General features: G+C 44.8%; 1 protein-coding gene across 1 annotated transcript; it reads right to left on the bottom strand.

Annotated features, from left to right (window-relative positions):
- Positions 1-1900: 1900 nt before the first annotated feature.
- On the bottom strand, positions 1901-22371 carry LOC117046744 (microsomal triglyceride transfer protein-like). Its single transcript, XM_033149091.1, has 18 exons — positions 22018-22371; positions 20528-20715; positions 19222-19356; positions 16698-16805; positions 15856-15972; positions 14917-15056; positions 13987-14137; positions 13517-13674; positions 12949-13117; positions 11315-11422; positions 10972-11184; positions 10002-10216; positions 9216-9316; positions 8877-8998; positions 7600-7821; positions 6664-6788; positions 5931-6101; positions 1901-2070 (listed from the first exon to the last, which is right to left on the bottom strand). Exons 1-18 carry the CDS (start codon positions 22082-22084, stop codon positions 1920-1922), a joined length of 2661 nt encoding a protein of 886 aa, XP_033004982.1. The 5' UTR covers positions 22085-22371; the 3' UTR covers positions 1901-1919.
- Positions 22372-23536: the final 1165 nt, after the last annotated feature.

The following is a 23536-nucleotide window of genomic DNA, read 5'->3' as shown; positions in this document are numbered from 1 at the left end:
TTCATTAGTGATGAATAAGCGGCCATGGTCAACGGCGTGAGGGTTGACTGGGCAGCAGTGGTTTTTATGGAAACAAACAGAGTCTCGTGGCATCTTTAAAAAGGAGCAGAATTGTATCATCACATGTTGGGAGTAGAATCTTCCTCAGATGACTGAAGTGGGTTTTTTGGGGAGGGGGGGTAAACACTACCCTGGTACATTTCACAGCCATTTACTAGCCCCCCATGTTTTTCAGTTACTTCCCTCTATACCCAGTTATATCTGCCAATGAATGTGCATGTAACTGAGGATCATGCATCGTGCATCCGATCTAAGGCTCTAATCTACTAAAGTTTATGTCACAGTAACTATATTGTAACTTGACTAATGGCACAGTCCTGTGTCTGTTCAGAAGCATGCCCTACTGAATTTAATGGGGTTAATCCCAGGTCAGTGGAACTAGGGCCTCAGCCTAACACCCCCCCCCCCCCGGATAATGTTCATATAAGTAGCACATGCATTCTACATTTTCTGTCCAAGCTGCCTCTCTAAATGGTGGTAAAACAGTCACAGGTCATTTTTACTCTGGGCCTTAGTGAATACAGCATTGTACACCTCTGCACACGTGAGTCTCTTGGGCTGCTTCCTCTGGTGGATGGGAAATATTATGCAATGTATAGCCAGTTCAAGAATTTGAACATATTTTCCCTATCCTTACAATAAAAGGAGCCAGGTATTGTTGCATGAGAAAGACCAAAGCTTAAGTAGCAGGTTAGGTCTTAATATGATGCTTCCATCACAGTAGATACTGGAATTATGCAGACAGGAGTCAGCCATTCTCTAAAGCTGTGTGGTTTATTTTTATTTTTTTAAAGCATTAGCATTCACTCCTTCACCATTTTTTCTTCCATTGAAAATTGTTCGTGAGTGAGCAGGGGTTTCATGTCCACACGGTTTACTGAGATCCCCCCACCCCACTGTAAAAAGAAGTTTGCATCCTTCCTTTAAAGGGGTACAAGGGCTTTTGTTTCAGTTCATAGGCACTCGTTCAGTTGCATACACTTTGCAACCACTAGAGGTCACTGCTGGACTTATTATTTCTGAGTTCAATGTCAGCAGTTTGGAAAAATCTAAGGAATTGAGAAGCAACGTTGTTTGATGATCATGCAACAGGATACAGACCAGGTCCTATCAAAATCAGTGGCAAAGTCTCCCATTGATTCGAATGACTGCAGCCTTAGCAATTAAATAGGGCTCTAACATGGAGGTGTCTTTCTAGTGGGAACAGCATTAAAAAAAAAAAATCGAAATTTTCTCCCCTTCCTTAATTAATTTTTGTTTATACTTCTGCAAACCTCGGAATCGCCCCCAAGATTATCTGAAAGCTTATCCCCTCCCCTGGTGCATGGGTACTTTCCCTTTAGCTATGGACTCAGCCACTTTTATTCAGAAGCAAAAGCAGAGGATCAGCAGTTGTTGCGGAAAGGTGATATGATAGCAAACAGCAAAGAACAATCTCTTCTCCCCCAATGCCCTGCAGCAGAGGCTGGAAAAGAACAAAGGGGAACATTTCAAAGAATGGGCCAGCAGGGTGAGCCAAACTTGAGCTATCCCATCTAAAGGGGCTGATATGGAAGAAGCTGTGAAATGATCAAAAATGTTGGCGGGAGTTCCTTTCTTGACTCTCGCATTTGAACTACCGCCTTAGCAACTCGATACGGCACAAAACAGCATTCAGTAAGATTGGAAATGGGGGGGATTTGTGACCTGGTTGTCTGTGATGTACTGTTTTGGTCCATCCAAAACTTCTGTCAGAATAATAATGTTAGTGAAAAAAAGGGACAAGGTATTTGCGCACTTTAAACTTTGGCCTAGATATAAGATGTGAGTGGGAAAAGAGGAACAGCAAGTACAAGGTGACGACATATGGATGCTGCTTTTTATTGTTCCATTGTCTCTGCAAGCAGGATCCTGCACATTTCAGAGTTGGCTCGGTGAAAGGGAAGCTCACGCCCAGGGATGGTGGTCCATCTCCCTTTGCGGACAGTGGTGCTGTGGTTTGCAGAGGATTCTGAGACCGAGAAGATTTCTCTGTGAGGAAATAAAACCACAACCAGCAAACAGTGAAATCAATCTGACCTAGCATTTAGCATCTGTAGGATGGCTTCTGGGATTGCAATGAGTGCATGTACAGACATACAAAAAATCCCACATTTCTCTAGGACATGTCATCCATGCAACTAACTTTAGATAGGTCCCTATGGCCTGAAAATACCACCTTTCCACAATATTATCTAAACCAACTGGTACTGATGAAAACATATTCAAGTAAACCATTTTCACGTTATACGCTCCTGGAAGACTTGCTTTGGGAGACATTCATTGTATGTAAAAATAGCTGGTTCTTAACTTCTTTACGAAATAGTTTTTGGAGGGATTCTTAAAAATGTACTTTTCCCACCTCAGATGGTGAATGCAGCCTCAATAAGCCTTTAGACAGCTCTCTCTCTCTCTCTCACACACACACACACCCTTCCCAGTTTCCCTTCCTCCTCTGCAAACTGGTATATACTGGGAAAAGTAGAATCTTTGAAAACTCTCAAGAACTCCCAGTAATTTACAACATGTGGGACCTGCAACAAAATGTGCTCTTGTTCAGGGTCCTACCCAACCAACTAAGGGGTCATAGACACTTCCACTTCCCCCGTGCCTAGAAAGCACATGTTCAAGAGGTGCATGACCTCTCCCAGGATATTCCATTCTATTTCCCCCCCCACCTTGCATTCTATCCTCCCAGTTAATATTCCATGCCTACTGGGCATGCTCATTCCTTATTGAACAGTTTATGCCCCAAAATATTTGTTGTACTAAATATTTGTTGTATTTCTGCAAACTTTTGGAGTCCCTCTAAGCCTGCTGATTTTCCTCTCTTGTGCATGAATTATGCTGTTTTGGCTACTCCAGGATAGGGCTAGGAGTGTCTATTTTGGTTCCTTTCAGGTTCTCATTTTCCCAGATTCAGATCTATTTATTTCTACAATTTTGCAAAAACTCCTCCTGAAAATTCATCAGTGCAAATTTCTCTCTTTTTTAATATACCCACATTTGTATGTAATTTTGCCTTTCACACACATATTGGCAAGGCACTTGTAAATGTTATTTTCCCTAATATTTTTAATACACACTTTTGTACATATTACTTGGCTGGAGAAGTGCCTTGCGAAATGCACTGGAGTTTTTTTACTTTTTGTATGGGACGCTGTGTTTCAGTTTCTGTATTGTTTCAGAAAGCGTTAATTAGGAAAGCTCTCCTCTCAATGCGGATGGTATCGCTTTTACCTTCTCTGCCCAAAGATCCGCAATTGGAGAATGAGCTTGCCATTAGTGTACATAGGACTGGAACCTATCTGCACTTTGCCTTTTGTAGGAGCATGTCAGACAAAGAGGCTGAAGGTTTGGCCCTTGGGGAAGTTCTACAAATAAGTTCTACAATATGAAAACCTGAGAGCATATGACCTCTATGGAAGAGGTGGAAGACATGACATAGTTCTGATTTCTCCCTAGTGACCAATTCCAAACCTGCGGGTGAAGTTTGTCTCATGTCTCCGAACTGGACGGATATGCCAATGCCTTTCTCTTCTGCACAAGCAAAGGCTCTGTCTCACAAGCTTGGATGAAGCCTGGGAACACTGCCAAGTGCATCTGTGCTGGATGTCATACACAGCACCCGAAACCTGCTCTGGGTCTATTTATGTCAAGAGGCAGCCACAAAAGATTTATCGGCGAGAGCACAAGAGAGCAGTGATGTTATGTCTGGTGGGAAATCAATCTTGGCACAAGATGCGGTAGTTATGGTCCTAAGGAAGGGATTTATCGCCATAACACTGTAAAAGATAAGCCCGTGTTCTTTGTATTTGGGTAGCACCTCTTAAAGCTCCTTAGTCTAGCATTACCCAAGGCTTCCATTAACCTCCCAGCGACCTTCCTAGATGGTGGATTTAAGAGAACCAGTTTCAGCTCAAACGGTGGGTACGGAACTCATTATCGCTTGTTGCTGAAGACAAGGGCGATAAATATTTGCCTCTCTTAAAGGAGAGGCTATCCCGGCTTTCCTCGGCCTGTTGTTTCTGCATTTTTACAAAGCCCGAGTGGCAGTTAAGCTCATGGCGTAGTTCAGGCTTCCTCAACCTCGGCCCTCCAGATGTTTGAAGACTACAGTTCCCACCATCCCTTACCACTGGTCCTGCTAGCTAGGGATCATGGGAGTTGTAGGCCAAAAACATCTGGAGGGCCGAGGTTGAGGAAGCCTGGCGTAGTTGAACCAAAGCGCTGCAGCAGCCAGGGACAGGCATACCTAGGCGTTGGTGAAACTGGTCCCCACCAGGGGCACTGTCATGAACTGGCAGGATGATGATGAGGAGGAAGAGGATCCCAGCAAGGGGTGTAGCCTAGACTGGGGTACACCAAGGCAAGCAGCAGATGGAGAAGGAAGTATTCACAGGGTGGATGGCCAGAGGATGGGGGTCCGTGCACAGGAACGAGAGCAGCAGGACCCATCACCAGAGGGGGCCCTGTCCCCATGAACACTGCAGGCTCTGAGGTGTAGGGAGCAGCAGAAGGAACACTCCTGGATACTGAGGCAGGCAAGGGCCCACAGCCCAGCTCCCTAGGTGGCCAGGTGGGGCTCACTAGCTATGGGAGGAGGGGTGTGATTAAGCTTGGAACAGGTGAGGGTCACCTGCCTTGTCAAGCCCAGATATTGCAATCAGCAGGCAAAGTACAAAGGGGAAGCAGAGCTGAGGTGCTGTGTCTGCTCAACTGCCCATGTTGGTTGGGCCATGGCTTGGATGCTCCTGGTCCTCCAGGGTTGAGTCTGGATTGTATCCTGACTGCTGGACTTCAGACTTGGCTTACTTGGACTGTGTTTCCTGACTTTTGGACTCTGCTTGTGTGGATTGACCTTTGACCTTTGGACTTGACATACTGACTTGCTGCCAGGTAGGCCAGGGGTTCAGGACAGGTGCAGGCCCGGGAGTGGGGCTGAAAAGATGCCTATCAGACTATGGAGGATACCACATATATGTGTGTGGCGACATGACACTGCATTCGCAGTGAGATGCAATGTGGGAGGAGCTTCCTGTCCTTCTTGCACCACAGTGATTTGGGGGGGCAGAGAGGGGACACCGATACAGCTCCTTACTTGGGGGTGCAAGGGACCCTAGGTATGCCTTTGGCCAGGAATTTGGCAGAGACTCCAGTATTAACCAGCAGCAATGGTGATCAACACAATCTAGGCAATATTAACCAACAGCAATGATGGTCAACAGACATGGAGGACTACTGTGCCCAACTGTCATTCTTTATAAATCAGGGATGGGGAACCACAGGCTGAGGGCTAGATGCGGCCCCCCAGACTTCTCTAGAGTGTTTTTGCCTGGTTGGAATGTCTCCTTAAACCCTGACAATGACTCTTATGTGTGTAGAAAGTTGCCTTAATCAACATGAATTGCTCTGGCGCCATGCACCACTGGCCATTTGGCTCTCAAGGGTAATCCAAAGGGAATGCAGCCTTTGGACTGAAAAGTATCCCTCGCTCCAAAGTGTGGTTGACGTGTTATACATTTGGAAGCTCAGACCTTGAGGTGGACTCTGAATAATGGTTAGCACAAAAAGCGTGATATGTTGAGTTGAACTTTTCTCTGTATTTGACCTGTGATGGTGGTGGGTTATCCATGCAAGTGATTCCTTAATGTTGAGGTCGTTGAGTATTGCATTCTTGGACAGGGCTATAGTTGTGTTGGGGGTCAAGAACAGCACCTGCTCCAGTGCCCCTTATGGAGAAGCCTTTGGGATTCGGGAGAAAGTTAGGTGTTGTAAAACTGGAGAATGTTTGACATTATCCTCGGTTTAGATTCCATAGCTATGGAAGGTGCTTGAGATCTACAGCTCACCTGTAAGCGACTTCTTCTTCTGTAAGCTGCAGACACATGAGCACGGGCATGGCAGAAACTCTTCCAGCTGTATTGAAGTTTGTGGCCATTTCGACTTCTGTTTGGGTTTTGACAGTGGCTTGAAAAAATGGCGCATCCAGTTCTGCTTGGAAATCAATGGTCAGTGCGCCCCTGTAATTGGAGAGGGAAAGTGAGCACTGCTTTTCAAGGAAGTTGGCTAACTATTGTTGGCAGTGGAAAGCTGGTTTTAACCTTGATTTGCACCAAGTCCTGCCGTCTCTGATCAGTTATTTCAGGTGTCGCCGTCCCGCCCCCCCCCCCAATGTAACAGTTGATGTCTGCTACTTCTTACCAAAAGAGTCATCATCTGAAGTGCTATGACTCCTGAGTAGCATTGACAGAACTACTCAGCCTCAGAAAACAAAGGACACACATATCTGGCTGCTTTGGGTCAATGGCTTGAAGACCAGAGGTGCCATTTTGGACATGTAACTAAACTGAGATGGGTCTGAAACAGTGCATGTTTAGCATGGTTGATATAAGAGGCAGCATAGAAAGCATGTCCAGCAATTTGCATGAGGAGATGGAGATTGAAATGCAGAGAGCAATGCTGGACAATCAAATAGTCATTTTATGGGGTTTATTGAGTTGGGATAACACTATGAATTTTCCAGTGTTTTGGGTAAGGGTCCATCACACTTAGGAGATGAATCCACTTCTTACTCACACGTACCTTGTTTCGACGCCTGTTTTGAACTCCTGCTCCCACAAATTCACATTGATGTCAGCTGAAACATCTAACCCAAGTCCTCCTCGGAGAGTGATCACAGTTTGCAAACCAGACTGAAGTGGGATTGCCTGTGCAGCACAGTAACATTCACTTACTGGATTGTTCAAGCGCTTATCATGGGCCTACAAATGTTACTAACAGGGCAGTCATATGTGTATCTACTCGAAAGTAAACCCCACTGACTTCAATGGGGCTTACTATTGAGTAAGTTACATCTTGTCTGTACAGGTGTTATTCCCTCCCCCCCCCCCCCAGCTAGTCTGCAAGGGACAGTCGGTGCTCATTGCTTCAAAATAGTAATAATTGCAATCACATTCCTAGCCTATCTTTCTCTAAATCAGGGATTTAAATGTGGTGCTCTCCAGCAGGGGTTGGGCTGCAGCTTCCATCAGCCCCAGCCAACATGGCAAATGGTCAAAGATTGGACTGAATAAGAGCCCTTGATCAAGAAGCCCCGCTAAATAGCACTACACAAAGAAGTCCTGCTTCCTGTAGCTCACCAAGGTAGCCTCCAAAGGTGGTGGCACCAGAAGCAATGTGATGTTCTTATGGGAGCAGCTCTTCACCTCTTCCCATAAGTAGTACTCTTGAAGCACATGGGTGACTGGAAAGCTAATGCAGATTCACAATGTTGTCAGTTGAAGGTTGCATGTCCTTAGGCTAATATATCAAACTGCAGGCACTGGGAATGTTTGGTGTTCTACCTGAATGCATCAACTGTCTTGAGAGGACCTGTTATTGGTGCTTTGGTTCCAACATGGCTTAAACAAATGCAGTGGTGTTTGTGTGTGTGTGTGTGTGTGTGTGTAGGGGGGACTGGTCCCACCATGACAATTCCTTCTATGCCATCAGTGTACATGGGTAAGCAGGGGCTGGTACCTGTAGATGGTCCATCAGCAATACGTTCCCTTTGACCACATTTGTGGGTTCTCCTGAGCTCGTGAAGAACTTCGACATCAGGTCTGTGTATCCTTCAAAGAAAGCGATTGGCCGTAACTGGACATCAAGCAGAGCAGCAGACATGCCGGCCATCAATTCGTCCTCTCCGTCGGCTGCGCTGCCTCCCAGGATGCCCTCAAATCCTTTTGCTTCTATGGCCACCTAGGATACATGAGATGGGGAAGTCTGTGTGATGCTCAGTACTACTCCTTTTTCTGCAGCACTAGACCACCACTTCAGAACATACTCCTCTTTCTATGTAGTAGTAGTAGTAGTAGTAGTAGTAGTAGTAGTAATTACCACTGCTACTACTATTATTTTGATTTATTACTTATCCTTCACCCTAAGGCTTCAGGGCATACAGTCTCACACATGAAAAAGGAAGGGCCCTGAAAATACACATCTCAGGTGTCAAAGGCTAGAGTAAAGGCCAGGAACATTTCCCAAAGTCTGTATGGTTAAGTTGCCCATGTGTGGTGGAACCATCAAGAGGGTCCGTCCGTCTCCCCCCCCCGCTTATCTTAGGGAAAGAGTTGGTCTTTCAGATATTTAAAGGGTGTATGCTCCCCACCCCACCCTAGTTCCCAACAAGAGCTCTCCCTTTTCCTAAATAAAGGGAGGAAAATAGTCAAGATGTTTCCATACACCACACAGCAAGGCCTCGCCCCCTCATCCTAAAGCAGGTCTACTATTATGACATTGAGCCAATTATCACTCAGCAGCTATCTTCAGGATTTGGGCTGGTGTGAGGAAAATGCCAAGCACCTGCCTTGGTTTCCAGAGCATTATTGGCCAGTGAAACATCTCCTCCTTTGGAGTGGGGGCCACTGCCTAAGCAAATTGGGTCGCATCTTTTTGTATAAATTGACGAATAACGCTAATAAAAATTGGGAGAGGGGGAAATCTGTTGAAAATTAAAAGGTACGTTTGGACGACAATTACACATTGCCCATAAGGCAAGGGTGAGACCTAAAAAAAATATTCAGAACCGTCTCGAGGAAGAACAGAACAATGAAATACGGGCTGGATCTAGACATGTAAAAAAGCATTTCAGGAAAACGCGTTGTAAACCTCAAAGTGGGAAGCCACGTTGGCGAAAGATGGGACTTCACAGCGCCACCTGGTGTTGCAGTGTCATAACGCATATACAGTAAAACGTTTTTTCTTTACTAATGTAGCCGAGTCCACGATCGGATCAGCAATAGGAAGCGCCATACCTGAGCTGCTTGGAGCTGGTAGCCATGGCTTAGGATATTGAAACTGGTGGTGCTCTTCCTCAGGATGCCAATGTCTGAGAACAGGAGATCCAGGCCAATGGTAGAGAGAGTGTCATTGGTGGCTGAAAGGGAGATCGGAGAAAGAGACACATAGCCTCACATGAAGACCGGTCAAGAGATATTGCATAAAGAGGAGCAAACAGCTTTCCAGAGGTTTTAATAAAAGCGTGGCAATAAAATCTGCTTGAACATGTGGTCTGGCCCCTTGATCTCTTTCAGTGGTGCCCCAGAATATGCAGGAGAATATGGCTGCCTAGTGCATAAGGGGGGGAAAGTCACCTGTCAATGGTCCCGAGAAGGAGATGGAGCTGCCAGCTTCAGAGGAGAGGAAGTAGTAATTATTTATCTGTGGGTCACTCAGAACCTCTTTAGCAACCTTCCTGTGGGGGAAACAAAACAAAACTAGGAAGGGATGTGTGATATGGACTGTATCTGCAAAGGAGAGTAAACTCGTTTTGGGGAACCTGGCTGCCATTTTGGAAGACGTTAAATTCATTTGTGAAATATATGGTAAATGCAGAGAAGGAAGAGTGCATTTCCTAGAATAATGTAGAAAATCTGTGACCATGGACCCCTACAACGTGGAGGGGGGGGAACGGGGGCAGAGGTTAATATCTCACTTTAAAAAAACAACAACAGTGCTAGTACATTTTGCCTTGTAGTTCAGGTGCTGCAAACGCTAGAAACGACCACATCCTGTCAGCACAAGGATCTCCGCTTGCGCAATGGGACTTCCTCTCGTGCATGTGCCCACACTCTCCCAACTTGCTCCAGAGTGTTAGGGGAACCCCTAAAATATATTTATGAGGTACGCTGGGGAAGAAGAGGGGGAGAAGCAGAAATCCATTCACTTAGTGCTACATTGGATCCTACCCTTACACTTTCCTAAAAATGAAAGCTGAGAATCTGGGGGTGATGATTCATTGGGGGGGATGGGACTGCTCCCCCTTGCTCTACACCCTGTGAATGCCTATGTCTGCCATGTTCCTAAAAGCCAGTTTGAAAGTGGGGTTCTGATCTCTCCCCAGGCCCAAATTGAATATTATCATACAAGGATATTTTTACCTGGTTGGATGATGACCGGAGTGTACGATGCTTTGGATTTTTGACAGCAGAAATCTTGACATTTCTGGTTCAAGTTCTCTGGTGGCCAACAGGATATTGGTGAAATCCTCTGGCGAAGGATCATTGTTCAACAGGATTTCTGCAGCGGCCAGCCTTGAAATTTTTGAATAGCGTCTCTGCACTTCATGGAATATGCGTTTCAATGCAATTTTAACCTGGCAACGCAGAAATTGAACCCGGCCTGTTTGGTTTTTAGCATGACATTCAGCAACAAGGTTTGTACAGAGGCCATTCATGAAACCAAAAACCTTTCCAAGCTACAATTTTATCCCTGACATGCTAGTTTTCTACGTGTAGGGGTCTCCCCCATGCTCTCAGTCATATAATCCCTTAATTGCATTGTGAAGTGGTACAGTCACAGGAGGATTATACCATATGCTTTTTTTTTTTTTTTTTGATAGGGTGATATATTTATACCCATTGTGGTCACCTCCACACCCATACATTGAGAGCATTCTTATGCCACTTTAACATCATGGCTTCACCCATAGAATCATGGGAATTGTAGGCCTGTAAGGGGTCTCCTAGCCATAACAAACTACAGTTCCCAGGATTCTTTGGGGGAAGCCATGACTGCTAAAGTATTCTAAGTGTGCTTTCAATGTATGGTATGGAAGTGACCCTTGACTCTCCCTAAATAAGGGGAGTCTGTCTCAAAGTCCAGCCTCAGAATATCTCCAGGTCCCACCTGTAGGGGGAGATGGAGAAGAAGGAGGAATATGACCTTTCAAGCAGAAGTGGAGGAACCTCCAAAGGGTTGGTGTAATTATTTTCTGTTGGATACCAGGCAGTGGACAAATTATAAGCCCAGCCCTTCTTGGCACAAGAGGACCTAGATTAAAACTTACATAGGACAAAAAAAGATATATTCTTGGGAAATGCTCTTTAAGTAGCGGAGACTGTGCCATACCGTGTTTGAGATGTGCTGTGCAGAGTACCTCTGTAGTGCGTTCAGCGCTGTGGCTGAGACCGTGGCAGAGCCCTCTTCTGCATAATGCAAGAAGACGGGAATGGATTCTGGGAGCAGCGCATTTTTCAGGGACAACAGATAAATCACCCTCTCAGAGTCCTTCTTGGTGTTCTTGAGCCTTTGCACGATGGAGTCTACTTCAAGTCTTACTTCCTGTTTGTTTGACACGGGAGACACAAGAAAAAGGGAGGTGGGCACTAAATCGACAACATCCGCAACCTGAGCTTTCCTAGGTGTGGGTGGGTGGGAGCAGAACAAGGCATTGGAAAGGGCGTCAACTCACTTGAAGACCACACAGTTTCATTTGGCACAGCTTGCCAATCAGGCTGCCGATTACAATATTCCCTGTTTCCCAGGTGGCTGCTTCAAGTTTCTTTCCATTCAGTTTATCCTGGAAGAGGAATGAAGGCAGGTCATAGCATAGAGATGCCTGAGAAATTTGATTTGATTTATTTGTTTTTGCAAATTCCAATCGGGAACGACCTGATCCACACCTCTTGGAGTACTGGGAGGATCAGAACACAGCCCTCCTTGGCACTGTACAAGCCTTTTGAGCTGCCGCCTTTAAAAAAATGTATCGGAATATGGCTTGAGATGCACATTTTGTGAGAAAACGTGTTCAAAAATACCTATGTGAACATGGACTTTCATGCAGATTTTTCACATGTGCATTGAGAAACGTTGGTTGGCAAGGCCGGAAGCGAAAGTAGGTAGAGCAACAAATATAATTTTTTTCTTTTGTACACTAGTTTCTACACACACACACACACACACACACACACACACACACACCTCTGTATCCTCCATCCAGACAAGCAAAAGTCCTTATCTAAGTTCAAGGATGCCTTTCAGCTAGGCAAAATCACTTAGATTTTGCCAATCAGGCTGCCGATTACAAGTAGATCCTGAGAGATCTACATTGGCTCCCAGTGTGTTTCCAAGCACAATTCAAAGTGTTGGTGCTGACCTTTAAAGCCCTAAATGGCCTCGGTCCTGTATACCTGAAGGAGCGTCTCCACCCCCATCGTTCAGCCCGGACACTGAGATCCAGCGCCAAGGGCCTTCTGTCGGTTCCCTCACTGCGAGAAGCAAAGCTACAGGGAACCAGGCAGAGGGCCCTCCCATCACAGGTCAAGGAAATAAACAACTACCTGACATTCAGAAAATACCTGAAGGCAGCCCTTTTTAGGGAAGTTTTTAATGTGTGATATTTTTGTATTTGATTTCTGTTGGAAGCCACCCAGAGTGGCTGGGGAAATCCAGCCAGATGGGCGGGGTACTAATAATAATAATAATAATAATAATAATAATAATAATAATAATAATAACTTAAGGAGGGTGCAAAGCAGGATGCATGAGGGGGTGTGGCTTAGGGAGAGGGTGTGTGGTCTGGGGAAAGTCCCATGGGCCAGATAGAGAGTCTTGTATTCAGCTCCTGGAACACAGGTGCCCAGACCCCTAGCTTGAGTGTTAACCTGCATATATGAAGAAGCCACCACTGATGAATCACTGGCAATATTTCCTATCAATGGATATCGACTCAAACATCACTTGTTTCAATGGAGCCAGCTTAAACATTCACCTGAGAGTCGTCATGAGCGGAGCACTCGTGTACAGTGCACAGGTGTGTGAACGAGCCCAAGAAAATCACTAGAGTGAATTCTAGGTTTCCAGAACGCCACATTCATGCATTTCACACTTTCAAATTCCATCCTTCTTCAGAGCAGCAAAAAGAAAGGGGAAAAAAGCAATTTGCCCCATTTAATTTCACAAAAGCCCTGTGGGGTAGGTCAAACTACACCCAGATCTAAATCTCTGTTCATCCTATGTCACATGGACATCCATTCATAAATAAAAGGGGTGAAGTAAAACTCAAGAAAATGCCCAGAGAAATAAGCCGCAGTGCCTTCTACTTACTACCACCAGACGCAAGAGCTCCTTTGAAGGGCGAGGGGAGAAGGCTGCAGCGTAGAAAAACTTCTCCAGCAAGGCGGCGTTCTTTTTGCTCCCGAAACTGAGAAATTCGGACACTGCCATCAAGGAAGCTGTAGAATGGGCAGCCACTGCAGCTTCAACGTAGAAGGACCTAGGAGGTGGGAAGGGGTGGAGACAAAAGTTCAGGTGTGCTGGAAGAAAAGGAAGAGACGTACAGAGCACCCAGGATTAACAAGACAGAGCCAAATTATAGATCAATTAGATGGGCATCTGACATCAGGTGACCAAAATTTAAATATCAGTGCCACACACTGTGTGACAGCAAGGGATGGGCAAATCTGTCCATTTTTGTTTTACTAAGTTTCTCATTCTTCCATTCTTCAGTTCCATTCTCCATATTGTCTGATTTTAACTGTTGCAAACCACCCTGAGTCATCCCTTTAGAAGGTTCTGAGTAAAAAAAAAATCATTTTATAAATAAATACGTAAGTAATTTCCAGGGTCTTAAGAAAGAGCAATTCTTCATTTGCCCTGCTGTCTCTTTTCTTACGCCATCTCTTCTGGTGCTTTCTTCAACAACAGTAGGATGTCCTTCTTCTTGGCATCCCGCAACATCTGGACAACTTTGCAAAAATGCCAAGTGGTCGATGCCTCAGAGAGGTCCATTCTGCGTCTCCTTTTAGCCAGTGTTTTCAAGTAAGTTTTGAGCTAAAGGGGAGAGAGAAGGAGAGAGAGAGAGAGAGAAAGAAATTGAAACACACAAACATCCTTCTTCATAACAATGTATATCAGCAGTGTATGCTGATATATACTGGTATTCCAAAAATGGAAATTTTCAGAACTCCCTCCTGACAAACGGTCTCCACAAGCTATATGCTATTTTCACACCTTGTGAACCAAGAAACCAAGGGATGAGGTCTCAACGCTCTAAATAATTCCTGATTGGGCCTCCTCTACTCTGAAGTTTAAATAGAAAATTGGTAAATCTAGACATAAGCAATAGTTTTCTGTTCCACTCACAGTTGGGTACTGGGTGTTGGTCCTCTTGACAGGGTCGCTCGCTATGTTAATGGGTTGCGGTTTTCTCAGCACAGCCGCCAGGGCTTCCTGAGGACTTTTCCCAGGTAATTCTTTTGATCCAGGCACTTGAGTCACAAGTTCAAGGTGTTGCCTGGGGAGTGAAAAGACACTTGTTGAAAAGGGCCTCCATCTTTAAATATCACGAACATAACTTGCTGTGGCATGGACTCACGTTTGAAATCCTGACATCAGGAACCCCGTCTGAACCAAAGTAAGGCACTTTTAAGTTTAGTTAGGTGCAAAGTATTGGTAAAAATGCAACACTCAGGTGTCCACGGTATCCTTGCAAGAGGAGAAAACCAGAACAACTTGGCCATGTCCCCATTAACACTCATTGGCCACACTCCCATGACCTCCTAGCAGCTCCACCAGACACACTGTGGTTGAATGAAACAGATATGAATTCAGGTGAACTCCTTGGTTTTTATTTCAGGTTGTGCAAATGGGAGAAACAGTGCTGTTAGGGTGCTGGACCAGGACCTGAAAGAGTAGGGGTGAAATTCCACTCAGCCTTGAATAACATTGGGCGATTTTAGGACAATCAGTCTCCCAGCCTCACCTCCCTCACAAGTTTGTGAGGATAAAACAGGGAGTGGGAACTGTGTATGCTCACCTTAAGCTCCTTGAAGGAAACGTGGGGTATAAATAAATGATGACATTTGAGAAATGGTGAGGAGGACCTCAACAACAGCCATTAATACTAGGTTGTTGCCACTTGTTTGGGACTTATAGGTTTCTCCTCGTACTCTGGCCTCAACTGCAAGGAAATCAAGATTCCACAGGACTCCATTTTCTAATTCTGACCAAAGAAGGTGCCATTTGCCATCCCAAGTGTGCCAGGCCAACTGAATGTAGCAGCGCAGAACCAACCTGGAGGTGATATCAACTCCAACAGAAGACTTGAGGTTTAGAGAGATTGTATGACTTTCTTCGGACAATGCGGACTTGAGGAGCTGTCCTTCCACAGAATAAAGACTTTTACTTACAGGTTGCCACAGGACTCCAAACACCTGTAAAAAGAAGATGAATATTTCCTCACTAGACCCTGCCTCCATCTCTTAGGGTTGCCTGGAAGAGCAATCCTGCACCATGTAAAGTTAGCTTTATCTAGAGCAGCCAATCAACCAGTTGCTATTAAATATTATAAAGTGTCATTAGAAGAAGAAGAGTTTGGATTTGATATCCCGCTTTTCACTACCCGAAGGAGTCTCAAAGCGGCTAACATTCTCCTTTCCCTTCCTCCCCCACAACAAACACTCTGTGAGGTGAGTGGGGCTGAGAGACTTCAAAGAAGCGTGACTAGCCCGAGGTCACCCAGCAGCTGCATGTGGAGGAGCGGAGACGTGAAGCCGGTTCACCAGATTACGAGTCTACAGCTCTTAACCACTACACCACACTGGCTCATTAGCCTTCAATGGTTTTCCTCCAAAGAGAAGTAAGTGGTTGTCTATGGGAAAATAATGTTTCTGTCTCAGTGCTAATAATAATAATAATAATAATAATAATAATAATAATAATAATACCCCACCAATCTGGCTGAGTTGCCCCAGCCACTCTGGGTGGCTTCCAGCACATATAAAAACATAATAAAATGTCAAACGTGGGGGAGAGAGAGAGAACTTATTGTGCTCTCTATGTATGGCATTCATCGAATATTGCACAGTGAATCAGCCTAGGAAAAGTAGTTCTACGTGGACTTTGAAATCAAAACCCACTAATTTTTGGGCGCAGGATAGACTGGTATTTTGAAAGTGGTTAGAGAAAGCTGGAAAATGGATAGAGAGGCAATTATCAAATGAATTGACTTGCCTTGTTAACAGAGCTGAATCCAAACTTTGTTCTTTTGCAGCCATGTAGGTCTTTTGTCTTCAGAACAGAATCCTTGGAGACTGTGTAGGTCACTGGGCAGCTCCCAGAAATGTCATCCTAAACAACATAAATGGGAAAATTAGAATAGTGAATGCTACATTAGTCCTATGTTTGATTCAAATGCCTTTTTTTTTTACTATTCCAGTGATGGAGTTGACTGAGCATCACATGTACTGGGCTGGATCAGATGTTTTCTGAATATGCTGCAGACTCCATCCAGATGATGCAATAAATGGGATTCTGGCGGGTTGACTCATCTGTAACAATGGTGGGGGATCTGTGGCCCTCCAGCTCCCATCCACCATTGCAAAAGGGCATGGAGGATGTTTTCCAAATTCCATGATTCCTACACAAGATGCACAAATGCTCTTTATCAATGCTGAAAGCACTTGGTGTTTGATTTTTTTTGCAAACATAAAAAGTGGAGTGGCTACATGATCAGAACTGGCCAATTATAAAGTTGAGGGCACAATGAAATAAACCCCATGGCGCTTCCTTAATTGTTTGCCTTATTTTGTGGTGGGCGAGAGCTCTTTTTAGAAGACGTAAAAGGTGCTAGGTATTCCAATTCCAATTACCATAGCTGTCAACTTTTTCCTCTTTTTATTTTAAGGGAAATTCCCTTATTCAGAATAGGATTCCTCGCAAGAAAAGGGAAAAGTTGACAGCTATGCCAATTACAACTGTAGAAGAGTACAAGGATATTAGCCGCTGCAGTGGCAAGAAGGAAGGAAGGAAGGAAGGAAGGAAGGAAGGAAGGAAGGAAGGAACCCTTGTTTTACCTCAGTCACTCTCCCAGGGTGGGTCTGAAACTGGAGAAGGCTGACCAGGCCTCTCTTCAGCTCCAAAGTTAAGGGGCTTCCAGCTTTGTCTTCATAGATGCCTTCAACCTGCAAAGTGAAAGCAAGGCCATGACGGGAGGGAATCCTGAGGGAAAAAGTAACCAAGGACAGCAGAAAGAGGTGCATGAACTAAATGGTGTTGTCACGGCAGCTCTTGCCTTTGATGCTGCTGTGAGTAACGGCCGGCTCAAGCGTTGAGCTTAAAAAGCTGTTTATTAGACATTGATAATTACAGAGTGATAAAACATGACTACTCTCCTAGCTAACAGATTTCCGGACTAGAATCTTCGCGCCTTTTCCAGCAGAGGAAGCTTCTAGTCGCCCTGAAATGACGTCTGAGTTTACGTCTCCCCCTTTGTTCCTTCCCCTGTCTGCTACTGACAGCGTGAGGGCTTTCTCTTTCTTCCTGTGACGTCTGCTGATGGGGGCTGGGGGATGAGGAAGTATCTGTACTTATTATCGGCAATTGCTCTCGATATTTACACTTCTCCCCCTGACTGGCTGAATCCCAATTCTCTCTCTCTGCCCTTTCATCTATGCTCTCCCCCCTCTCTTCCCGAGCAATGCTTTGATCCCTGACAGGTGTATATGGACATCATTTCTCTTCCTCGTGGGCTATCAGTAGTTTGATAATGAGTAACAGCAGCATGCGGTAGGAAAATCTGCTGCTGCTTCTTCTTTTTTTGGCACCCATAAGAACGGTAGGAAAATCTGGTTACATGAAACTGCCCCAAACTCAAAGCAATGGCAGGAACCTTTGGAGTATCCCAGACAACTTTTCAGACAACAGAAGGATGGATTGTGACTCTCAGAGGTGAACAGGCCATCCCAGGTCCAACACCACTGATAGAACTTATGCACCTCCTCAAAACAGAATGCTTTTTCAGCAAACTCAATTCACACATTTCAGCTGTTAATTATCAAGCATTTAAGTCATAGAGCTGTGTGGAGGCGGCCTCTCGAAATTCTGTGCCCCATTTGTGAGTAGGCAACTTAGTCACCATTTTGAACTCCCTGAACCTAGTATCATTCCAAGGCATTGTGAAGATAGGTTAGTGACCATGCCCGAAAGAAAATAGTGAAAAGTGTTTGAAGAAAATTCTGCAGAGTGCCATTCTTTTTCTGTGTTGTGGGAGTGAACACACACACAGAGAAAGTCTCAAATGTTTTTAGAAAAATGCAGTCTGACCATTTTTGGCTCAGCTCTAGTTTCATTAAATGCAGGTGTGAACCTTCCCATAGTGTGGTTAGTTTAATGTGAACCTGTGTCATTTGAAAAAGACATCATGGCCATGTGCATCTCATGGTTTCATGTGTTTCGTTGGCTTCAAACCTCATAATCTGGTTTCTCTCTCCTTCCCATCAGTGTGGTGGTTGTCTGTGAAGCCAATACATCTATAATGAGCCAGGTGACAGAGCCAATTATTTAATATCTGCAAAAGCAGGTCTAGCCAGTTGCATGTCTTCCAAGAAGTGTTGTTCATGCTGCTGAACATGCTAGTTGTATATTCAGGTTGTTGGTCTGACGCAGTCGAAATAAATAAAAAATTTAAAAATTGTTCAGTAGCCACACAAAAGCTTATGCCCAGAACACACTTACTGGTAGTTGGTCTCTAAGGTGCTACTGGACAATTTTTTTAATGCTAGTTGTATGTCCAGTAAGGGTGAAGCTGAGATGTTCTATTAACTTAATTTACAGCGTTAAAAGAACACCATCCTTTATAAGCCCCTGGTCAGTATCAATGTGTTGTAGTCACCATTAGCCCTATCCTATACTTTTAATTTTCTTTTAAAAATAGGTTTACATTTCATGTTATATTTTATTACCCTTTTACAAAATAAGCTTGCATCACCTCTGCACCTGGCATTGGCAGAGGGTTGGTTTAAATTATGTTTGAGGTGCCTTCAAACTCCATGAGTCTCGACAAGCAACGCTATGCATAAAATTATTACATTATGCATAGGTATGGGACACTGCACCCCGAAACACATAAATTCGGTAAGATTCAGAAAAGGTAGACAAATAGATAATAAGTTATTTGAGAACTGGAACATTTTAAAATGTACACCAGAATATGAAAGCACAGGCTTCTGTTGTGCCCTTATGCAATATTAGTTCTATCCTATATTTATTGAAGCAGGCTGGGTAGTACAGTCACTTCCGTCTCCTCCTTGGCTTGCACAAGTGCATTATTAGTGGTATTAATACCTGGCATACTACCTGATATTACTTGGGCACTGCCCAGTAGTCCATAGGAAGCTGTGCTTGTGGTTTCTGAAGGGAGCTGCCACTTAACTCGGGCAAACGTTGACAATTGTCCTCCACTAATTGCTTTCTAATGATGACAGTGAAAAGTACAGTAAACATCCTTGTTGACAATGCTGGCTACCTTGCTTGAAGCTGAAACTGGAGAGAAAAGTGAGCAAGCCTTTACCTCAAAAGGTCTTCCTCATATTAACATACCTTCCCATTTTTCCAATGCAGGAAAACGGGCTGCTCCAGTTCTGTAGTGTTCAGTGAAACTTGGGCAGGTTGATCATTGTTATCAGTTTGACTCTTACTTTGTTCCGGATCGTGATGGAGTTGTAGGCCATGGATCTAAGTTCCCAAAATGAGCAGAAGAAAATCAAGACTTTTGCCCACCTCCCCAGTCCTTCATAGTTACAGCAGCCAACACCTTTGGGCCAGGTGGTCTGAAGGGGACAAGGTTGGCACCCCTTCTCATTCTCATTCTCTCTCTCATTTTCCCATCTCACAAGTTCTTTGCAAATGCACTACACCCAGACGTCCCTCTCTTCCCCCAGCTGAAAGCAGCGGTGCTAAGTGTCTATAAACAGAACAGGTCTCCAAGAGAAGTATCCATTGGTTATTCTATGTACCCAGGGCTAGCCTGAGGGAAAAGACCTGCATTTCTCTACTCCCCTTTTAATAACAATGCTAATTATTTGTCCAATCCCTTTTAAAAACCATCTAAGTTAGTGGATATGAGCTCCCCTTCTGGCAAAGAATCCCATAGTTTAACTACTGTATATACTTGAGTATAAGCCTAGTTTTTCAGCACATTTTTTGTGCTGAAAAAGCTGCCCTCGGCTTATACTCGAGTGAGGCGGGTGGTGGGGGCGGCGAGAAAGAAGCCCTTTCTCTCCACTCGTGCCGCCGCTGCCCGCTCACCCCAGTCAACCATTCCTTAAGAAGTGTACAAGAACAGCGGTTCTTTACTCTCCCCAGGCAGCTTGTTCCATTCCTGAACTGCTCGCATAAATGCAAACTTGGCAGAGGAGGAAGAGGAAGGAGCAGCCCAAAGGGCTGCTTTCGGGCTGCTCGTTCCTCCTCCTCCTCCACAGCAGCAAAGGTGAATCGGCTTATACTTGAGTCAATAAGCTTTCCCAGGTTTATGTAGGAAAATTAGGTGCCTCGGTTTATATTCGGGTCGGCTTATACTTGGGTATATACGGTATGTGCTTGCAGTGTATAACATAATAAGCAACGTTCTTTTGCTCGACGTCTGTGCATAGTGTTGGCAGGGAACGAGGAGGGATGTTAGCTGAGGCTAATCATTTCCAGATCAACCTGAGTTATTGGTCAGGCTAGGTGAACATTCCAAGTGAGCAATGTCAGTTCTACTGCAGAATAGAAGCCCAGCGGTAGCAGGGAGGAACATACAATCTAAACATGCTTAAAGGAATCTCCGGCGTTGGTTAGTAATGGAAAACCAGTGTTTCCCCTCTCAATCGTTTAAAACCCATTGTAGGATGAAGACGTCACCAACTTGGACTTGGAGAAGGTGCTCCCCGGCATTGTTGGGATTTCTCCACACGAGATGCACATCCACCAGAGCTTCAGCCTGCAGCTTGCTTCCTTGCAAAGATGGCCTCGACAGATATCTTAGCTGGCCACCCAATGAGTAGCGGTACTGGTATAGGATTCCTGACTTGAAAGATGGTGCCTCCAGGTTCTCTATAAAAGAGTCCTACACTGAAGTCACTTGAAGACTTTTAAATAAGATGCCGAGTCTCAGCTGGTCCATGTGAGAAGGAAAGGCTGAATTTGTTGGAGGTGCTGGACCCCAAGAATACTGACCGGCTGAGTTCCCCCACCCACCTCACAAACCCCTTTTGCTAAGGCAGTGTGTTTTGGGACTACAACTCCCATCATCCCTGACAACTGGTCCTGTTAGCTAGGGATTGTGGGAGTTGTAGTCCCAAAACATCTGGAGAGCCGAGTTTGCCTATGCCTGGTTAAGGATAATTACTACCGAAAACAGTCAGTCACGGGGACAAAAATTGCAGAAACAGAGTAAACAGAAGCCGTGAAAATCCATCCCTATTTTAAATAGACGGGATAACAATAATTGCTGAGATATTACCATGTCTGCAGGAAGATGGAAGATGCTCTTAAAACACTCTTACAGATATTAATGGACATTCCTTAATCCTGATCCACACCAGGTTTTCTTTGAAGTAAGTTCCAATGATTTGAATAGGGTGAGACTTCCATAAAATATATTTAGAATTTCAGCCATAGAGCTTAATGGGGGGTGGGTGGGAGAAAATCTGCCCAATCCAGTTAGTTGATAATTGTCAATTCCCCTGTTGCTAATAGCTTTTAAAATGTGTTTAATTTTGGCTGAGGTGTGCCACATCTGAATCGTTTTAATATGGTTTCTCTCCAATTTAAGCCACCATAAATTGTAGGGTTTAAAGATCCTCCTTGCCAAACACTAGGATGGTCCAATACGTTGTGTTATTAAAATGATTGTTGTTTTATATAACACACCATTTGAATGCTCATAGCAACCAAGTAGTTACGTTTCATAACCCATTTTGATTTGGGATCCTTAATTATGCAAAAAGTCCATACCAGATCCAAGGAAGGGGGTTGGGAGGGGGAGCATAATCAGCTTTCCACTGACCATTTGGTAGCTATGAAAGCTAAGTCATGTTTAAATACTTTCCGTGCCACTTAATTTAGTATTTCCCACAAACATGTGGAAAACAACAGATGCTCAGGGAAATTTGCAGGCAAGGCTCTGGGATCTGGGAGCCTGAATCTGAGCCACAAAGAACTGCCCCTCAGGATCCACTGGTTGATAGTTGCCATGCCAATAAATCGTACATAAAGGGGATCCTTCTCACAGCTTCCCTCCTTTGAGCTTGAGAATTGCAACTAGCAAATAAGTTAACCAGGACTCACCTCAGTGAGATACTTTTCAGATTTCATGCCCTCCCCCCAAGCTTTCCAGTGCCTTGCCTCTCTTACCTTTTGCTGCAGAGGGAAAGAAAAAGAGAAGTAGCCAGCAGTATCTTGAAGCTGCCGGCGAGCTCATGGTGCAGATTGCGTGCGCAAATCAAAATGCATGGATGGGCAGCGAATACAAAAAGGGGGTGGGGAGAGACCCCTCGAGCAGAGATTCACAATATATTGCGGCCAGCCCTGACTTGCTTCCTATCCCCAAATTACACATCACAGGGAAGGCAAATGATTAATCAGCAGCAGCAAAAGGTACTCAGGGCCTGGAATGTGGTGGATCAACATTTACCAAAGCTCTGAGGACGAATGCTGCAATGGACATTTGAAGTGGAGCCTTTGGAATCTGCTTGCCAATTTTGCAGCCTTTCTATTCCCTACCCATCAGCCCCCCCATCTGTAAGAAAGTTCTGCAAAGGGGCCCCCTTCACCTTCCTCCTCCTCCTCCTCCTCTAGAGGGAAACTGATGTGGAGGAAGCAGGCATAGCACTAAGAGGCAGCGCCTCTCTCTCTCTCTCTCTCTCTCTCTCTCTCTCCTCTTTACCAACATCAAGGGGCTCAGTGTTCCAGCCTCTGAGATCAAGTTACTTCAAGGGCAGGCTGGGAGGGAGGAAGAAGTCTGGCTTTGTGAATGCACTTCTGGAGGAGCGAGCACACGCATGCATTTGCATGCACAAAAACGGCCAAATGAGATCCATTCTAGCTTGTAGGAAGGGTTCCCTCACGCTGAATTGAATTGTTCAGGAGGTAATCATTCATGGGAGGGCCCTTCGTAGTGAATGAAAGGCAGAACAGGCACTTCCTTTGCTTGGGTGAAATTTGGCATCACTGATAGGGATCACATGGCGGCACAGAAAGTTTAGGTGTTTCCCTGACGCTGGAGGAACAGTCCCTTTGCGGAACAGGCTTTCCATCGCAGAGGAATGTGCCAAACCACAAGCACTTTGTATCCTTGTTTCGCCTCAAGAACTGAACGGCTTCTGGAGGCAGGCAGGGGCATGTGTCCAATGTTTTTGCTCATCATAGATTTATTGTTAAAGAGAATTCTACAGGCTGCCTTTAGAAACCCAACAGCAGCAGCAACAACAACAACAACAAAACAATTCCGTACGATTAAATCCTTGTTTCACGTTATATACATGAATTTCATCAGCAAATTCCTGAGCAGGAGGAATCTTTCTCCCTGTCGTCTCCCCTTCACTCTAGTCAGTTTCACAGCCCAAACAGGTAACTAGAGCCTGGCTCTTTAGGAAAATTTAAGCTCCTCCATACCCAGGACAATTCAGAGCCCTAAGCAGCAGCCTCAAACAACTAGCTTTTTATTTTTAAAAAGCAAAGCTGCAGAATTTTAGCAACATCTTAATTGCACTCCTACTATGGTCATTAAAAAGCAAGCAAGCAAACAAACAAACAAACAGTAGTGTGGGGATGGAATGCAAATTGTTCCAAGAGAGGAAATAATTACCGGTAATTGAGGCATTTAAAGGCCTCTCTAAAAGCCTCAACATACTACCAACTATCAAAGAAGGAA

The sequence above is a fragment of the Lacerta agilis genome, chromosome 5 (assembly GCF_009819535.1).
Source record: "Lacerta agilis isolate rLacAgi1 chromosome 5, rLacAgi1.pri, whole genome shotgun sequence".
In the NCBI taxonomy this organism is placed as follows: domain Eukaryota; kingdom Metazoa; phylum Chordata; class Lepidosauria; order Squamata; family Lacertidae; genus Lacerta; species Lacerta agilis.
This window is presented reverse-complemented; position numbering and strand designations above follow the sequence as displayed.

Excerpts from the sequence above, each read along its gene's own strand:
- LOC117046744 (XM_033149091.1), bottom strand. The coding sequence starts at position 22,084 with ATGAGCTCGCCGGCAGCTTCAAGATACTGCTGGCTACTTCTCTTTTTC. Across the intron at positions 19,357-20,527 it reads AGCACCTTCTCCAAGTCCAA|ATCCATGGCCTACAACTCCA; the intron begins GTTGGTGACGTC and ends TTGGGAACTTAG. Across the intron at positions 11,185-11,314 it reads TGAAACTGTGTGGTCTTCAA|GAAGTAAGACTTGAAGTAGA; the intron begins GTGAGTTGACGC and ends TCAAACAAACAG.